The sequence below is a fragment of the Aulostomus chinensis genome, chromosome 19, assembly GCF_037954235.1.
Source record: "Aulostomus chinensis isolate RoL2024-O1b breed Wild chromosome 19, RoL_Achi_v1.0, whole genome shotgun sequence".
In the NCBI taxonomy this organism is placed as follows: domain Eukaryota; kingdom Metazoa; phylum Chordata; class Actinopteri; order Syngnathiformes; family Aulostomidae; genus Aulostomus; species Aulostomus chinensis.
This window is the reverse complement of record NC_141338.1, coordinates 16,057-35,326: the sequence shown is the minus strand read 5'-3', so window position 1 is coordinate 35,326 and position 19,270 is coordinate 16,057. Positions and strand designations below refer to the sequence as shown.

The window sequence follows — 19,270 nt, the reverse complement described above, 5'->3', positions numbered from 1 at the left end:
TTTGAGACCATCCATCCGTCTATTTTCTATCCTGCTTATCGGTTAAGGGTAGCTGATTGGATGAATACAGGATGAATCTGGTTATTTGGGACATAACCCTTAAGGGAATGGAAGATTTTTACTTGAAAATCTTCAACTGGGTTTCTCTGTCGGTAACCTCTGGTCTGGCCCCGCCTACTGAAGTTCTGAGATAATAAAAGTAAAATTCAGCAAAGCTAATAATTAGGGTTCCATCTGTCAGAAGTCAGACATGAAATGAGCCAGTGATGACGCTGTTGCAGCTTGGACCTCAGTCCACACAAGTAACCAGCTGACAGCCTGAGGACCAGTGCCATGACCCAGCCTCCACGTTTAGGCTGAAAAGAAAAAATGGTAATTTCTCGAGCTTGAGGATCACATTTTGTACCAGCAGTGAAGTCTTACCAACAGCAAAATGAAGAAAAATACAAACTATAACAATGAACCTCATGGACCATTTGGGGTCCCCAGACCCTACTTTGGAAACCCATAACCTAAATGACTCACTTGCAAAATGTCTCGACAAATTAACGAAGAAAATAAATTAAGTTCACACAGTTTATTGACTGACAAGAACAAGTGTTCGCCTGTCCGACTGTTAGCATTAGCATCATTAGCTCTGAAGCGTTTTCATCACCATGACAACAGCTCCCGCCTGCTTTACAACATGGTTGATTTTCCTTGCTCACTTGATAGAACACACTCATGACGTCACGTAGGCTTGCGCTGACGTCGTTTCAGGTGCAGTTTTTTATCGTCTTAATTCGGAACCGAGCGTTGGAAAGCACAGGGCTTTGTGAAATAGTTCTGATCCGTTCACAGCCCCTGTGGTCATGAGCGGTTCCTCCCGGACCGTCATTCGGCCGCCGCCTCGCGTTGCTGCTCCTTGTGGACCAGGAGCCCCTTGCTGATCAGGTCTGGCACCTCAACGGCGAGCCACGGTCCGAGGCCAAGAGCCATCAGGTGCGCCAGGCCGAAGCGCGGCGCGTTGCGGGACCATAGCGGCGCGAAGTGCTCGGTGAGGCAGATCTTTCCACCACGGTACATCTTGGCGGTCTTCCCGTCCAGCTCCGGCACCGCGACCTCGGGTGCGGTGACCGGGTACGTCACTGGGATGTCGAACTCCAGCAGAAACTCGTAACGCAGCAGCTCGTGGATGAACCAGCACTTTCCGGTCCAGCGCGTCCCGTCTGCATTGGACTCCAGACGGAACCAGTCGTTGTCGGCCTCCTTGTTCTGCTCCACGGATCGGATCAGCGCCTGGTACTCCTCCTTGAGCCGCTGCGGCCACAGCGCGCGGTCCCGCGGTCCCGCGTGCGTCTTCAGCAGCGGAATCTTAGACACGGCGCGGCGCGTGCTCTCGTCCGCCATTCGGAAAGATTCAAGTACAGTTCTGGTTTTGACTCGATTTGGTCTTTTTTCAAGTCTGAAGAATGACGTGGACTTCCGGTTTGACATGCGCAAAAGCCGCATGAGCAACTGCTTCAAAAAGTTTCAAATTAAAAGCTTCAGAAGGCTCCATAAGTCCCCGTCAGGCTCCTGAGGAACAACGGTCGCCTAGTTGTCATTGTTGAGCCTCTTGATGATTATTTCTATTGTTGTTTTTTGTTTGTTCTTCCAATACGATTTATCAACATTTCATTTCTGTATTAAACGCTTTTAAAGCTCCCTCTCTTGTCTGTCATCGTCAAAGTGTAGCACGTGAACTGAAGTTCAGTGTAAATGAGCTCATGTTAAGTCCTGGGGTTCTGGTTAAAGACCACACATGGCTTCTTCATTCAATCATTCATTGCCCCTCTGGGGGCAGCATTACGCTCGTCTGGTCGGTGTAGCTTACCGGAAGAAGAAGAAGGAGGCGGCGCTAGTGAGCCGAGTGAAGTTTGGACATCGTCGTCACAAGAAGAAGAAGCAACAACAACAGGCGCAATCCGCCATTTTCCGTTTTGTAGCTGGTTTTACTCAGTTTTTTTTGTTGTTGTTTATAAATTAACACGAATCCCGACGTTTCTGCGCCGGTACCGGAGCCCGAGCAGGTGACGTGATGGCGGCTGACCGGCGCGAGGACAAAGGTGAGACCGAGCAGGCTGCGCCGTTAGCCGTTAGCCGCTGTTAGCATGTCTTTGTTCTGTCGACATCCCTGCGGGTCAGTCGTCATTTATCGATCCGTTATTACTGGGCTCTTAATCTAAACACCAACTTTAATCCTCACTTACCGTCGATGCTGTCGCACCAGAACCCCCCCCCCCCCCAAACACGCGGTGTTTGATTCAACGTAAAGTCACGTTTGTAAATTAAGAGGCGGTTTGGACGGAGATGTGTGGTTCGAGAATTACTGGAGGTCGATTGAATGGTACACTTCACTATCACAAGAAGACACAAATTGTCTGTTTACCGTGATGAATAATCTTGTTCATCAAACATCGCGTTGTTTCCCCGCTATGGTTTGCAGTCATCATCATCATCATAAGCCCATCGCTTTGTGACAGCGTAGATGTGGCAAATGTTGATTATTGACAGCATTGTGTTTCTCCTGGTGGTTATCAATAATGCTTACTGATCCGACAGCTGGGGAGAGCCAGAATGTCTACCAAATTGTAAGAAACAAACGGTAAAGAATATCGCTGTTGTACTCCTTTCAGCATGTATCTTGTGTCATAAACAGGTGTGCATACCTGAGTCATCACAGCGGCAATAATGATGGTGATAATATTTGCGCTGCTCTGGTTTTGTCTCATGTTATTGCTGGTGATGGCAGAGTGGGGAGAACAGGCAATGATAAATGAACAGAATGTCGTGGTGTTATAGAAAGAGAGAGATAAAATGGGCCAGAAAATAATCAATAGGGGCTTCACTAGACTAGCTTCACTTCACTAGAGAGCAGAACTCGGTTCCCTGCATCTCGACCAGAGCTCTGAATCCACACCAAGGCTGCACTTGATCATTCATTGTTTAATAATGCGTAAAGTGTAATATCTGGATCGCGATCCTGCAACCAGCAACGCATTCAACAGGTTTCACGTTCATATGCATCATCTTAAGATAATCAGGTGAAAGGTTGTATTTGTCCGTTTGTTTTAACACGCTCCATCTCATTCTGTCATTGAACAAGGGCAAAGAAATGCATCCGTGATGGAATAGAAAAGAAGAATGAAGAGACATTCTGTTGGGTGCTACTGTCCCAGTAGCTTGGATGTCTGTAGTGTCACTGCTGAGTGAAACTCTCATTGAAACCATCTGCTGGTGATCGATTTCTTAGTTCACCACCTATTCACTCCACTGTTAGTCAGGATGTTCATTTCTATTACTTGATGGCCTCAACCACAGATTCACCAAATCACACATCCTGCACATCTTGTTAATCTTGTTTTGAGGTTTTATCATCAATAAGTGCCAAACCTCATGTTGAAGTTCACTTCTCCCAAAGGTAGAGGGATCACCTGATCATCAGTGTGACTCCAAGTCCATCTCAGTTGCAGGACATCAACCTGTCCAGGTTGGAATCAGTAACGATTGTGAATCAGTTTCACTGCTGTTTAGTAAATGGGACAAACAGCAGGTGGAGGAGAGGATGCTTGCGGGACAGCTTCTAACAGGAGGGTTCAGCAGGGGGACAGGAGAGGGTTAGACAAGCCCAGCAGCAAGACCACTGTCTGCTACTCTGTGCCAGCAGGAGCAGCACTGCCCAAGTCAGGATGACCTACAATTCTACAATTTATTCTACAATTTCATTTAGCAGACACTTTTGTCCAAAGCGACCTCCAGCAGGCCACTTGTTTTTATGTTTCTACCCAAACCATCAGAAACAGATTCCATGAGGGCCCAATGTCCACATGCGGGCCTGAGCTGTCAGCCTGGCGTTGTGCAGCCCGACTTGTGTTTGCCAGATAACAGCATTCAGATTATATGCCGGTCTAGCATGGTTAGGGTTCATCTGGAGCAGGACAATCCCTGCTTCTGAGGAAACCATGGCTGGTGTAAGGAGCAGGTCCAGGGTTAACCCTAACCCGATTCTGGTTCAAATAATACCACGTATTTAACAAAGATCATCAACTGGAACATGTTATTCATCAAGATCTGGGATTTATGATGTCTGTGTTTCCTTTATTTCTTGGAGCAATGTACTACTACCACACATTCATTGCCAATGCTCAAAACTCGGTATAATCAGGACTTTGGTCTGTTACAGCCCTACTTCTCAAAGGCACTAGTAGCTGAGCTTTGTAAACAGGAGAGTGCTGTTGGTGTGGAGTCCAGGTTCTGATGAATATTGTTGCGCATATTCACAGGGACGATACCATAGAGGTTTGTTCTCTCATGACGGTGCACAGCATCACACACACTTTCTTCAGGGTTACATGATGATGATGATGGGTTAGGGTTATGGGTTGATGAAGAAGACTGCACTTTATCCAGCGTGTCTCCATGTTGAATTTACATTTGTAAATAACTAAGAAGTGTTTCCTTGGAGTCATTTGATGTCTGTACAGTAGCTGTTGTGAAATCTGTGACTTGATTTCTGTCCAAATGTAGCGTTTCCCCACCTTAATTTTGTGTGTGTGTGTATGTGTGTGTGTGTGTGTGTGTAGATGGAGAGCTCAACGTTCTTGAAGACATCCTGACTGAAGCTCCAGATCAGGATGATGAGTTGTACAATCCAGAAACTGAGCGACATGTTTGCGACAAGAAAGGTACTGCTGGCACTACATCTAATAATGATGCTACTAAGAAGCTGTTCCTGGCTCCCTTTTGACAAATCAGATCATTCCTCCATCCTGCTCCTCCCCTCCTCTTGGAACAGGCTATGAAGGGAAGTCTCAGCCTCCAGAACTATTCACCGCTGGTCAGATTAAATCCTTCATTGTTTTTATGTGACGTGGCCAAGAAGCTGTTCAGGGTGATCTTAGTGGTTATGGAGACCCTGCAACCAGTTCCAGAATTCACAAAGGACGTTGTCTCCACAACATCAGTTCAGATATTGTAAAACATAAATTTCCATTGTGACGTGGATGACGCCCAACTCCTCCTCTCCTCTAAACCCACCTCCGCCTTCCCATCTCCCTCCCTCTGTGTCTGTTTACAAGAAATCAAATCCTGGATTTCCTCCAACTTTCTCAAACTCAACAGTGATAAACTGAGGTCCTCCTCATTGGTTCTGAATCCTCTCTCACTAACGCTCGTAGTTTCACCCTCCCCTCAGGTTAAGAGCTTGAGTGTCGTTCTTGACAACTCTGTGTCATTCCAGACCCACATTAATGTTACCCAGTCAGACTACTGTAACTCCCTCCTCTTTGGTCTACCCCTCAAGTCCACTCATAAATTGCAACTGTCCAGAACCCAGCTGCCCCTATTGTCGCCAGAACTCCATCTATCACATCACTCCTGTTCTCCAACTTCTCCACGAGCTTCCTGTCAAATTTTGCGTAGACATTAAAATCCTGCTCCACACTTTCAAGGCCATCCACAACCTTGCCCCCCATATCTCCTCCACATCAAGACTCCCTCCTTGACACTCATGTCAGCCACCTCCATCAGCGTAACTGTGCCCTCTGCCCGTCCCTCCACCATAGGATCCAGAGCCTTCAGCCACACTGCCCCCACCTCTGGAACTCTCTTCCACCCGACATCAGGAACATTAGCTCATTATCCATCTTCAAATCCCATCTCAAAACCTCCAACCCAAAGCAGCATCTGTATAGACTCAGGCACCTACAATACCCACTTACTGGTTATTGAAGCTGCACCAGCAAGGAGCAAAAGCACTTGGGTAGTGGTTGACTTGGCCCAAACCATCATTGGCTGTGAGTTGTCCAGTTTGCAGTAGAAGGTCCATGAGGGTTATTAAGGAAGCGCCCACCCACATGCCAGCCTGTTCCTCCTGCTGCCTTCAGAGAGGAGATACAAGACCCCCAAACTCAAACCAGCAAGCTGAGGACCAGTGTCATTCCCCAGACCATTAGACTTCGAAATGCATGACTTAACTAACTCACACACACACGTGCACAAATTCTCCCATATAATATGTGCAATGTTTGACTTTTTGCACTTGATTGAATTTACATTTGATGTTTTAAATTTGATTATGCTGCACTTTCCAAAATTGTCTTTTATACCTCGTGGTTTAATGTACATAATGGGTTATGTCCTGGAGTTGTACGTAACATAAGAATTTGACATGATTATACTAGTACGTGGGAATGACAGTTAATATCTTGAAGCTTACTTCCTGTCAGTGTGGTCACTTCAGAATTCCATCCATCCATCCATTTTCTTCCGCTTATTCCTGTTAAGGGTCGTGGGGGGGGGTGGAGCCTATCCCAGCGGCTACGGGCGAGAGGCGGCGTTCACCCTGGACAGGTCACCAGTCCATCGCAGGGCCAACACATAGAGCCAGACAACCATTCACACTGACATTCATACGTACGGTCAATTTAAAGTATCCAGTTAGACTTGTCTTGAATTGCATGTCTTTTGACGGTGGGAAGAAGCTGGAGTACCCGGAGAGAACCCACACAGGCACAGGGAGAACATGCAAACTCCACACAGAAAGATCCCGTGCCCGGAACCTTCTTGCTGTGCGGCGACAGTGCTATCCACTGCACCGTGCCACCTCAGTTTAGAATTCATTATTGGGATTTTTGTCTTCCAGGAACAAAGAGGAAGAGTGAGCGCTCTAACAGCCAGGACCTGAAGAGGCTTCGTCCCTCCACTGTCCACACTACGTCTAGGTCCTCCTCCACCAATAAAAGAGCCCCATGTGCACCTCTCTCCTCTTCTTCTTCTAAGAAGGTGGTTTCAAGCCCCCATAGCCGCCACACCACCAGCTACCGTCATGAGTATTATGAGGAGCGAAAGGGGCACCGTGGGCCCCGAGAGAACACCAGGAGCCGTGGAGGAGAGGACACTCGACGGCGGGACCCCCAGAGAGGCCTGGAGGGTCATAGTCAGGTGCCAGAATCTTCTAGTTCTTAAGAGTACAGGTACTCAACCATTGAGGCCTGGAGGGTCACATTCAGGTACTGATTCTTCCATGTTTTAGAGCAGGGGCGGGCAATCATGTGCCATGGAGGGCCATGTGTATGCAGGTTTTCCTTCCAACCAAACACTTTCACAGGTGATTCCACTGATTAACACTCATCTGTGGCTGAAGGTGTGTTCATTAGTGGAACCGCCTGTTAAAGTGTTTGGTTGGAAGGAAAACCTGCATACACACGGCCCTCCATGGCACACGATTGCCCGCCCCTGTTTTAGAGTATAGTTATACTCATACATCTTTCTATTGACAGAAGTTGCGTCGAGATGAGCGGCGGACAAGCCCCTCTCCCCTTGGGGAGGACAACCAATCAGAGGATGAGGCGGCAGCAGAGTATGGCTCAGAGCAGGGGTCAGGAAGCTCCTCCCCTGCTGCTTCCCATGTTGAGGAAGAGGAGGACGAAGATCAGGAGGAGGAGGAGGAGGAAGAAGAGGAGGGGGAAGAGGAGGAAGAGGAAGAAGAGGAGGAGGAGGAGGAAGGGGAGAAGGAGGAGGACGACGAGGAAGACGAGGAGGAGTATGTGCGTCGTGGGGAGGGCAATGAATATGATACCCGCAGTGAGGCTGGTGACTCACGTTCCGCTTCGTCCATCAGCTTCTCCGATGGCGAGTCAGCACACTCTGGCTCCGCCTCTGATGCCTCCGGTAACCTTGGCAACACAAATGTCTCATCATGCTTTGTAAGTGTCTATCCTAATTCTGTCCTTTTAACTATGAAAGGTTCAGAGAAGAAGCGTGAGAAGCTTTCATCATCAGTCCGAGCTGTTCGTAAAGGGATGGAGAGTACGATGTTATCATTGTTACTCACATTACAGCCTGGTAATCTGGTTACATTGATGTAAAGTAATCAGATTACTTTTCCCCATGCTGTTTCAGATCCAACCAGTAAGCTGCGCTACATCCTTCGAGACGCTCGTTTCTTCCTCATCAAGAGTAACAACCACGAAAATGTTTCTCTGGCCAAAGCAAAGGTTTGCTAATGTGAATATGATGTTGTCAGTTGGATTGTTTTTAGGATTGTTGATATGTCTGTGAGTGATAATGATGTTTTTGTGATGATCAGGGTGTGTGGTCGACCCTGCCCGTCAATGAGAAGAAGCTGAATGCAGCTTTTCGCTCTGCGCGGAGTGTTGTCCTCGTCTTCTCTGTAAGGGAGAGCGGAAAATTCCAAGGTACCAAGAACTATTCATCAATACTCATAGATCCAGTGTTGTTTGTCCATCAGCGGTTGTCAGTAGTCTTTGTTATTGATGTCATATTTAGGTTTTGCTCGTTTGGCATCAGAATCCCATCATGGCGGATCTCCAATCCACTGGGTTCTTCCTGCTGGCATGAATGCCAAGATGTTGGGTGGAGTCTTCAAGATTGACTGGCTCTGCAGGTAAATGTAACCATGTAACACAGGATGTATAGGAGTTTTTGACAGGGATGGAGCTGTTTGTTTCCCTGGCAACATATCTGATTAAAAAATACTTCTATGAAATAATCAATTGTTTAGACGCAACAATAAAAATGTTCTTGTGTAGAAGGTGCTCCTGCTGACATTGTAAGAGTTGATAACAGTGCTGCATTGTAGTATTCACTGATAATACTACAGTCGGTCAACAGTGGATGCCACTGCACACACACCTGCATGAGGACGTAAACCCTTTAAAAGCCAAGATGAGCTGTTGCATTTTGATACTGAAGTAAAGCAGGTGGCAATGTCCCCCTGGCTCACCCGCATAAAGTGGGAAGACCTTCAAAGTGGGCTGAATGAAGTAGTTATTACTTAATAGAAGTACATACTTCAGTGTGAAGAAGTGCTATAACGTCCCTGAGCCAATGGCCAAGAATTTTAAAAAATGACATCAGTTGGAATGTTGTCTGTCCACAGTTAAAGGTGTAATGGAAGTCTTAGTTCTGGATCAGTCACCAACAATCATTCATGAGCATAAATACTATTATGCTCTTGTTAGGTCTGCTTTGAGATATGCCCCCAACTATGACATATACTACCGTGGCCTCCCACTGCCGCGTTATAGATACTACATGTGACATATGGAATAGTAAACCTGTTGTTCACATTGTCATGACTAGACAATCCAGTTTTGAGTAGGTTAAATAAGCGAGTCTGTGTATTTGTTCAGACATGGCTCAGTGTTGGAGTAGATGAGTAATTGCAGGCCGTAACTCTGATAGAATAAAGTCTCTGCCACAGTCCCTGACAGATTGTATTTCGTTGCAGGCGGGAGCTTCCATTCACGAAGACTGCTCACCTGTCCAACCCCTGGAATGAACACAAGCCTGTCAAAATCGGACGAGACGGACAGGTCAGTGTGTTGTATTGTGTTGTTTTCACTTTGGTTGAGATGTTTCCTGATGGTTCATTTTTATAAAAACTCATTCAATCTCTCAGGAGATCCAGCCGGATGTTGGCGCTCAGCTCTGTTCCCTGTTTCCTTTGGATGAAAGTGTCGATGTCCATCAGGTGGCTCGCCGAGTTCGACACAAGCGTCGGACACCATCGGAGACCAGGCCTCGTGGCCGACCACCACAGCGTGAGCCGGGAAGGTTAGCCAATCACCAAGCTCCTCCTCCCGCTTCCTGTTCTTCTCCTGCTTCAACCATGGTGCCACCTCCTACTGGACGACGGAGACAGCTGCTACCTTTAGCCGGTGGCTAGCTAGCTAACAGCTAGCCTTGCTGGTTCTCTGGTCGTTGTTGTTGCTGGGGCAGTCTGGAGTTTTCCACCAAAGCAAACCTCTCTGTGCGTCACATGTCCCTGGTCTTAAGAAGTGAGGGAAGAAGTTGAAATCCTTGATGGGGTGGTGCTCAGTTAATGCAGTTAAGCAGTTTGAATTTACTAGTGACGTCATCATGTGAGCCATGACTTTACTTTTTTAAATTATGTTAGCTGTTGTTTGACATAAAAAATATTCTAGATTTTTCTGCTAATTTCTCCTTTGAAGCTCTTTTTTTCTTTGCAGGAGATTCGCACTTTGGAAATTAAAAGTTTCAAAATGTATGGCACATAGCTGGACTGTGGCAGACCCTTTCAAAGTAAAAGCAGAAAGGACGAGCATCATTGGCTGGACTGATGGAGGATGGGTGGTTGGGGGGGTGGAACTTAAATGGACTGTTGGGGTTTTGTTGATTTTGGGTTTTTTTTTTTGAGAAGGTGTGGTTCAGGGTGGTCAAGCAGGGGGCAGGGATTCTGGACTGTATCCAATGAGAGGGTTTGAGGGGGTGGAGCTTCCTTACTTTTCAAATAAGGTAAAAATACAGAAATGCAGAAAAAAGAAAAGATGGACTATATTTAGAAAATAAAATCCCCTTGGACTGATCAAATGATGACACCTCCCCCCATCCTCCCTCTCCTCTACCCTCTGCGTGCACACACACATTGAATCAGGACTCGATGGCGTGTGTGTGTGTGTGTCGCTCTAATGGACTGAAAGTGTGAGTGTGTGGAGATGAGGAGGAGGAAAGAGGAAAAGAAATAAGAATTCAGAATGGACAGAGCATTTCTTTTGAGGACTGTTTCCCATGTGGAGGGGTTGGGGCTTTGTGTATTGATGACAGGACTGCACCATCATCATGACCCCACCCTTTCACAATAAGAGGGTTTGTTTTAAAAAGCCTTTAACATGGACTGATGTGGAGAAAAAAACTTTAAAATAATTCAAACAAGCCATCGCATATTTACACCAGAAGCGGTATGTTCACCCCTTGGAGGCTTTTTCTTCTTTGTTTGTTTTTTTTCATTGTGTGTGTGAGTGTGAAGCATCATTTGAACACAGTGATCTAATGTCAAACAGCTGATAATAACACAAATGTAGACCGGGATTTGTGCTGCCGTCATTCCCCCGTAAGCCTCAGGACGGTTTAGTGAGGTTGATTGTATTTGGAAACATTGGCATCATTTTAGCAAAATGACACAAAAATGTTCCAAAATGAATGCTCTTTTGTTTGGAAACCCATAAAATGGACTTCCCGTTTGGGACAGACCCTTAAAAAAGGGGCCCCTGGTCTGGTATCATCCCTCGAAGGAATCGGCACAAGTTAGGGTGCATTTCCACTGCTCACTTAGGCTCAGGTTGGTTTGGTCCCGTGTCCACCGGCCCCAACACGGGACTAACCATTACCATTGTGGTCCCTGATCTGCTGGGGTTCCAAGCGAGCAGAGTGGGGACTAAAATATGACGTAAAGACATAGCAGGGCACTGATTGGGTAACTTACCCACTGACGTGGTCTACTTCCTATCATCCTGGCCTCGGTGGAATCCTGGTCCTGGCTCGGTGAAGTCTCTTATTCTTTTCTTGGGGTTCTGTTTGTCCACTTGAAGCCTCGCCTGTCTGTCCTCCCTCACTTTTAGTTGAAGAAAAAACTACTGACGAGCAGCAGGCGTCGCGCTGCCTCCATGTCCTCCATTGTTGTTGTGTCACTCAGAAATTACGCTGGGCAACTCTCGGCCGGGGAGTCCACCCACGCTGACGTGGTACCAGTGCTGGTGGGAACGCACCCAGACCAAGCTGACCAGAGCTGAAGTGAGCCAGTGGAAACATGCCTTTAGATTCTGATCAATTTTAATGTGACCACTTCTGCTCTTGAAAATGTCCATTTCAGAACATGAAGGGTATGTAAACAGCTGAGGTGTCAGGAGGCCTTTCTACCCCATTCTGTTCATTTTTCCTAAATGTTGCTCCGTGACAAAATTAATATCCCAAGTTTGTGACAGAGGACTATGCTTGAACGTGGGTGACAGTGAGCCAGGCTCTGTGGTGTTGCAGACAGGGATCATGTTTCGTACACATCAAGTTGGGATGAAGACCTAGATGGGGTGACAGCCTTCTCCCTGCACAGCGAAAAAAGCAAAAATACAGTAGCAGTTCTTCAGTGAATGTACCAATTTTTTGAGAAATATATCAATCGTCCGTTATTTCTTTTTAATTATTCACTGTTTAAACACTTAAAAATGGTAAATTGTTACTTTAGAGTGCACTGCTTACCTTGAGCTACTAGGCATCCTATTTTGTTCTGTCAGCTCCTGCAGTTCCTCCTATATGTGTATTCTGGTTCAGCTAGTTCAGGTCCAGGATGCTGGTGTGTCCAGCAGTAATCCTCCTCATCCTCTTACCTAGTAGCTGCAGTGTCTCTTCTAGTCTTCAACATACATTTGGTTTTGGAGGTGCCACGTCAAATCACTGCGGCCAGTCAGGAAAGTAGGTCTGCCCAGAAGTTCGGGCTATTTGTCAGATTATTGATTAACAATGTGTTGTCATTTTCAACAGTTGTTTCACAGAGAATATATTTGACTTTGAGAGGTCTTTGTTTCCTTTTAGTTATTACGTGAGGAGACTTTCCAGTGATATATTGCTGCACTTTTTATACGAAACGATGCTGTGATCAGTGAAAGTGATGTGGAGAAATTCAGTTTTTACAGGACATGACCTTGAACTAGAAGCAAGGTGGGCAGCCATCCACCTCTACTAATTGGGTTGACAGTAGGAATGGGGTTGTGGAAGACCTTTTATAAGGGGGCCTTGGGGTTCCTCATGTTGAAATATTGATATGATCAGGTTCCCTTCTGAAAGTGAGTAGGATTGTCACGGAGACCCCAAACGACCATAGTTGGCCTCCACTCTGGCATCAACATCCTGATTATACATCTTACCACACTCGTCAAGTTCCATTTTCATTTGACGAATATGTAGATCTGGTAAGTGGTAAATTAAGAATGAATACTTTGCATCCATTTAGAATGCTGGGAAAACCAGGGTCTTGGAATCACTGGCTTCACTCTGAAGGCTGTTAAATGTGCACATGGGACATGTAGGCTACTACACAGGGCTCATCAAGGTGCATCCCTCCTGTAGGACAGTCTTTCCCATTGAAGAGTCCAACTGTGCAACATTTCACAAACAATAATGTTTGTATGCTCTTAACTGTCCTCTAAAATGTTTCCCTTGTGGACAACATGGAGGAAGGTTCCCCACAGGGTAACCTGGCAGGATAGACAAGAACCCGAAACAAATGTATTGAACCTTTTCTGCTCATTGACAACTAGCAGCAGTGCTGCTCCACTGCAGGGCCACTTGTCCAAGACTAGAACCCTTGTTTCAAGTTTCTTGCCCTTGCTGGTGAATCCAAATGGCTAAAAAGTTGTTAAGTAGTTAAAAGGTCCATGCTAGAAGTGAGTTCCAAACAGGGGTTTGGGACGTGTATTGGAATGCATTCACAGTGATAGTTATGTATTAGTGTGAGTGTGTGTGTGTGTGTGTGTCTGTGTGTGCGTGCATGTGTGTGTGCGTGTGTCTTACCTGTCACCTGTCTACATAGGCGTCGCCCTGAAGAGTACGATCTCCATGGCAGGAAGCGACCACGAGCTGATTGTCCACCTGACTTCAACCAGCGAGCAGGTGGTTAAACTAAAATACGGCAGGTTTATAAATCCAAACATGGAACTACTTTTCAGTTTGTATCTTCTGCTTCCTTTTAGTGATCTTGTTTTTGTTGTACTGCAACATTTCTTTTCTCTGCTTACTAAGCTAACAATGCTAACTGAGGCTCATCTTGCTTCAGACACCTGTCGACAGGTGAACCATTGTTTTCCATTTTAACAGAAGAATTGATCTTATTTTCAGGGTTTATCCAGGATCTTCGTAACCAGCCAGTGGACAGGTGAGATTTTCATAATCATTCACCTGAAATGAGCGGCAGGAAGTAGGGTTAGTCACAGCAGCATCCATGAGTAAAATTGTGATGAAAATTGAGAAAGTCGCAGGAGGACTTTTGATAAAAATGAAGAATTAAGTTGTAATATTCTGAAAATCAATATTTACACGCAGTGCATGTTTGAGTTTTTAATGGTTATTAAAGTGAACTGTTGGTTTTCAATGTAAGTACTTTTACTTTTCAGCAAAACTACTTATTAAGAAAATTTGATATTGCGTTAAGTGTAATGTTTATAAAAATGAACAATGGATTTTCAAATGTAAATTGGTTTGACTTGAGACTTTTTTTGTTTTCAGAAGATTCTCCAGTGTCAGACGGGATGTTTTCCTCAATGGGGTGAGCCTTTAGTATTTTAGCATGCAACCTTTACTTTGCTAGCTTGTTTCCTGTTCTATAGCAGCGGCTAAGTGTTGTCATTAGCAGGTGCTAGCCTGTTAGCTTCAATGCCCGATTTTTTAGTATTTTCTTGTGCTCCCTGTTTCCCCTCAGTCCTATAACGAGTACATGAGAGATTATCATCACAATGTGGGAACTCCGGCTCCCTGGCAGACACTGGTATGACCTTCCTGTGATTGATCATTTTTAATTATCGATTTATAAGGTGATTGATCTCATTGATGATGTCATGAACAATATTAGACAGGGTATCCTGGCGTGGAGCAGCCCCCTCCCCACCACCCTCCCTACTATCACCACAACCACCCACCCCCGCCTCCTCACCAGGCCTACCACCACCACCACCACCACCCCATGCCACCACATGAGGCACCTCCTCCTCGCTTCAGAGACAAACAGAGAGCGGCGCTGCCTCATCGTGCCTTTGCGTCCAGCCCGGTGGGTTACCTGTGTAAGACTGTTGCTCTGTAAAATTAGAAGAATGTCCCTGCACACTTGAAATACTTTGTAGTTTATTGTACAGTGTTTCAATCTGTCTGATCGCCTGCCTTTGTTGTGAAGGTCCCATGTTTGGCTTCCTGTTAAAATGATTAAAGTTGTATTTTCGTCCACTGATGCAATTGTGACACACTGTGGTGTGGAGAGATCTTTTTCTCGAGCTTTGGAGAGAGTCTTTCATTGACTTGACTGTCTACTTGTTTGTCCTTTCACTTCACACTGATTCTACAAAATGTGGCTGATCCCATCAGTGTAAATGTGTTGACTGAGATGTTAACTTATTTTTTTCCCATCATGCAGCACGACTATGACATGCGTGTGGATGACTTCCTGCGGCGGACGCAGGCGGTGGTGAGCAGTCGGCGTGAACGTGAGCGTCAGCGTGAACGTGAGCGTGGCGGTCCCCGGCGCGAGAGAGAGCGTGGTAGGGACCGAGATAGAGAGAGAGACAGGGAAAAGGAGAGAGGGCGGTACCGCAGGTGATGTGGTGATGTCATAACATGTCAGGAACACTGCAGTAGGAGCTTAAATCTAGGTAAACAGGATTTTGTGTAAAATGTATGAATAAAATGTTTCATGACATCATCAGTGATGTCAGTTTTTATGTGAAATTGAAGCCTTTTTTGAGTTGGATCTAAACTTTTTATTTTGAAGATCTGATGTCCAAGAGACCTTCAGCTTGAACAGGAAAATGTTTGTGAATATTTCAGTGCTGAACAGGAAACAACAAAAAAATAAATGGTTTCTTGAAAGAAAAATCTTAAGTTTTTTTTTTTATTGTAAAATGAGTTTTTACATCTAAATTTCCATCACGTCAAGTCAGGATTGGAAATGTACAATTTATTTATAATTTTATGGTCAAACTGCTAAGTTTATTGTCATTTTTTTTTCCTGAAAAGAATGGTAACTTTTTCCCTACCTGTGTTTTTGAATGTTTTCATGTATCTGTAAAGATCTCCAGAGTATTGAGTGCTGTGACAGAGTAAAAAAAAATGAAAAAATACAAAAAAAGGTCAAAGACTATATTTACATGCAAGTTCATCTGAGCTGACCGGCCAAGTTTTAGTTGGGGGTGGGAGTTTAAGGGTGATCATACCACAAGTCACCCCTTAGGTAATAATAGGGCGAGATGGACAAAATCAGCCAATGGTATCAATCATGGTAAAAGTGGTGCAGAATTAACACATTGTTTGAGTAGGTGAAGTTGGTTTAAGTAGCAAGTGGGTTTGAACCTGTCAGGAAGTTATGTCTGTAGGTTAAAGACAGTGTTTTGGCCTTTAGTTCGTACCACTATTTCCCAACACACAAGATGAAATTCTTAGAGACGGAAATCTCGATTCAAAGTTTTACTTACAGCAAGGAGTGCAGGCAAAGTTCTACATCTGCACTGAACAGTCTGTGTCTTCCAAAAATTTATATGCAAAGTTCCTCCTCTGAGTAGCTTCCCATCACGCCTTGTTCTTCCTCCTTCTGTCAAGGACAGTCACAGGGGGGAGCGTAGGGACTCTGGGAAAGGCCTTGGTCAGTGAGGAGCCAAACTCTTCTTATCTCAGGAGTGTAAGCACAGCCTGGAACATCCTGCACACACTTCATGTCTTTAGTCTGTATGAAGGTCACAACACTATCATACAGTTCTACATCAGGCTAGAACTTCATGGTAATAAAACATAAATGTAATAAAACAAATGTGTCTGCATATTTTATAACAACCCCAGTCCCTACAGTCAAGGTGAAAAAAACTTGCAAAGGGTTATTCAGTTGATAGTAAAATGTTGTTGAGAGGCAGGACAAAGTTGTAGAGGGAGGTTTATAATGCTTTTCTATCATATAAAATATATATTAAACATTTTTATCCAACATGATTAGAAATGAGAAGGGTCATTTTGGAGCACCGTTTGATAGGTAGGTAGTCGAGACATGAAACCAAGGGAGGCGGTCTGCCCAGTCGCTGCAGGTAAGGCTGGCCTGAAGAGCAACCTCCATGTCCCCATGTGTGGGGTATTTTAACTGGAACGTCATGAGCTCCCAGCTCAAGAAGTAATTCATTAGGGAATAACTTTTGATAGGAAGGCCTTTGTGTGACCCCCCCCCCCCCCCCCCAAAAAAAAAGACCCTATGAGGTTTCCAATGGTACAAGCCTGGAGTCAGTGCAACTTGGTTAGGTGTTAAGGGTTAGGGCCAGTGGTGCAAAGTACTGCAAGGAGGCAGTGGCTGGACTGTGTGTGTGTGTGGCATCAAGAACCCTCCCCTGGTTGGAAGGGTTGGTGCACGGTGAGGGACAAAGGGATAGGCCCCTCTCTCCCGGGAGAAAGGGGAGGCACGGCCAGGGTTAGGTGAAGGGATAAAAGCCCTCCCCTGAAAGGGGAGAGGTTAAAGCACGGGCACGCTAAACAAGGTAAGTGTACTTTTTTGATTTTTAAAATGAGAAAGAGAGACAAATAAAAGGATGAAATATATTGGTATGTCTTGTGAAAAATGTTCCAGTCTAGTAAATGCTAAATGGACTCAATTTTATAGAGCGCTTCTCTACCTTAGCGGCACTCAAAGCTTTTTACAGTGTAGTCTTATTCACCCGTTCACACACACACTGATGGTGAGACTGCCATGCAAGGTGCCAACCTGCTCATCAGGAGCAATTATGGGTTCATTATCTTGCTCAAGATGTCTGTGTAGGTTCTCATTCATCCAGGTCATCGTAGACCGAAGCGAAGTAAAATCTGGTCAACTGGACGCAAGTTTATCTTGAAGACGTTTCACCTCTCATCCGAGAGGCTTCTTCAGTTCCAGTGAAGAGTGTGGAAACTCCAGCTTATAAACCCATGTGGGAGTGGTCAGTGCTATTGTGGTGGAAACGACCCTCCCGAGACTCACCTGGCCTCCCCAAACGACAGTCGTTGTGCGGTGTCAGGGAGTTTCAGGGGTGGTCGTTAGGGAGTTTCACCGACCACTCAGATGCTAATGGGCTGTGCTGGCAGCAGCCGTTCCACATGGGTCTTTCAGCTGAGCTCTTTGGGGAAGCTTTGAAAGGACTTGGTTGTAAATAGGTGAAAGGAAATGTCGCAGTCCACCTCCTCTGTTCAAAGATGGTTTCTCTATCTTGACGTGGATGGCTTCTTTAACTCCTCTTTCAAACCATCTGTCCTCTCTGTCCAGGATTTGGACATGGTCGTCCTGGAAGGAGTGGCTTTCCTCCTTGAGGTGGAGGAAAACCGCTGAATCCTGTCCTCCAGAGTTGGCTCTTCTATGTTGGGCCATGCGCTTGTTGAGGGGCTGTTTGGTTTCCCCTATGTAGAGATCCGTGCAGGCCTCACTGCATCTGACAGCGTATACCAGATTGCTTTTCTGGCTGTGAGGGGTGGGATCTTTGGGGCGAACCAGTCTTTGTCTCAGAGTGTTGTCTGGTTTAAAAGACACAGGGATGCGGTGCTTGTTATAGATTCTCCTTCATTTCTCAGAAACCCCTGCCACATAGGGGATCACTATGTTTTTTCTCCTGCCTTCTTCATCTTCCCTCCTCCTGGAGCTCTCCTCCTTTCTGGACCTGGAAGAGGATTTTACAAAGGTCCAGTCTGGGAAGCCACAAGTTTTAAGTGCTCTTTTCAGATGCTGCTGTTCTTTTTTCCGGCCTTGGACGCTGGTGGGGATGGTCTCCGCTCGGTGTTGCAGCGTCCTGATGACACCTAACTTGTGCTCCAGAGGATGGTGAGAGTCAAAAAGCAAGTATTGGTCAGTGTGGTCAGTTGTCTATGTTCAAGAGGACAGGAGCCTGAGGGTGGATGTGTACAGGAAACCCACCCACACTGACCAATACTTGCTTTTTGACTCTCACCATCCTCTGGAGCACAAGTTAGGTGTCATCAGGACGCTGCAACACCGAGCGGAGACCATCCCCACCAGCGTCCAAGGCCGGAAAAAAGAACAGTGTGAAAAAAAAATGTGGGCATGGGCTTTCCAACGAGCCTAGTCCCGAGTCTGTAGGATGTTCCTAGCCTGAGTAACGACGATTTTAAATTCCACATTGGAAATGAATGGGGCATTGATTGGCAGTGCACTTTTGAGCTGTAGGGGGCAGAGTGCTGAGACTCTGGCTACCCCCCAAATGTCGCCACGGGATTTCCAACGAGCCTAGTCCCGAGTCTGTAGGATGTTCCTAGCCTGAGTAATGTGGATTTTAAATTCCCCCATTCAAGTGAATGGGAGTGAGTGAAAATTTGACAAAATGTTTTGTGTGAAAAGTGTCCTGTGGAAAGTGTCTAGGAGCATGTTTGGGGTGATTTGGAGTGTATTGGTAGTACTTTGTTGGGTATGAATTTTCAAGTTAGTATGGAGTGGATAGCGCTTGTGTGCTGAAGTGTGTGGGAGTGTGTTTCTGTGCCTGTGTGTGTGTGTGCGTGCGTGAGGGTTAGGGTTAGGCAAGAGTAAAGGGAGGAGGTTAGGGTGAGGGTTTGGGTAGAGGGCAGAGGGCAGTGGGTTAGGGTTAGGGTTAGGGTTAGGTTGGGTTAGGTTAGGGGTGTTAAAGTTTGTTATTTCCCTTAAAGAAGCATACACTCCGCTTCATATTTCACCCCACTGGGTTATAAACTTTATTAAACTTAGTAGCGTTAAGTGGTT

General features: G+C 45.8%; 2 protein-coding genes across 3 annotated transcripts; one reads left to right on the top strand and one right to left on the bottom strand.

Annotated features, from left to right (window-relative positions):
• Positions 1 to 562: 562 nt before the first annotated feature.
• Positions 563 to 1,494, bottom strand: ufc1 (ubiquitin-fold modifier conjugating enzyme 1). Its single transcript, XM_086187532.1, has one exon. The coding sequence runs from the start codon at positions 1,489 to 1,491 to the stop codon at positions 874 to 876; it is 618 nt and encodes a 205-aa protein (XP_086043658.1). The 5' UTR covers positions 1,492 to 1,494; the 3' UTR covers positions 563 to 873.
• A 362-nt stretch (positions 1,495 to 1,856) lies between these two features.
• On the top strand, positions 1,857 to 16,317 carry ythdc1 (YTH N6-methyladenosine RNA binding protein C1). 2 transcript variants are annotated; one of them, XM_086187527.1, is made up of 16 exons: positions 1,857 to 2,087; positions 4,605 to 4,706; positions 6,665 to 6,963; positions 7,302 to 7,692; positions 7,768 to 7,830; positions 7,924 to 8,018; positions 8,111 to 8,219; positions 8,311 to 8,428; positions 9,275 to 9,359; positions 9,446 to 9,600; positions 13,370 to 13,449; positions 13,675 to 13,711; positions 14,065 to 14,101; positions 14,255 to 14,320; positions 14,405 to 14,599; positions 14,960 to 16,317. In XM_086187527.1, the coding sequence occupies exons 1-16, from the start codon at positions 2,060 to 2,062 to the stop codon at positions 15,140 to 15,142; spliced, it is 2,043 nt and encodes a 680-aa protein (XP_086043653.1). In that variant the 5' UTR covers positions 1,857 to 2,059; the 3' UTR covers positions 15,143 to 16,317. The 2 variants fall into 2 exon arrangements, with proteins under 2 accessions (XP_086043653.1, XP_086043652.1); XM_086187526.1 differs by having other exon boundaries at positions 1,859 to 2,087; positions 14,062 to 14,101.
• The last annotated feature ends 2,953 nt before the right edge of the window (positions 16,318 to 19,270 follow it).

Excerpts from the sequence above, each read along its gene's own strand:
- ufc1 (XM_086187532.1), bottom strand. The coding sequence starts at position 1,491 with ATGCGGCTTTTGCGCATGTCAAACCGGAAGTCCACGTCATTCTTCAGA.
- ythdc1 (XM_086187526.1), top strand. The coding sequence starts at position 2,060 with ATGGCGGCTGACCGGCGCGAGGACAAAG. Across the intron at positions 8,019-8,110 it reads TTTCTCTGGCCAAAGCAAAG|GGTGTGTGGTCGACCCTGCC; the intron begins GTTTGCTAATGT and ends TGTGATGATCAG. Across the intron at positions 8,220-8,310 it reads GGAGAGCGGAAAATTCCAAG|GTTTTGCTCGTTTGGCATCA; the intron begins GTACCAAGAACT and ends TGTCATATTTAG.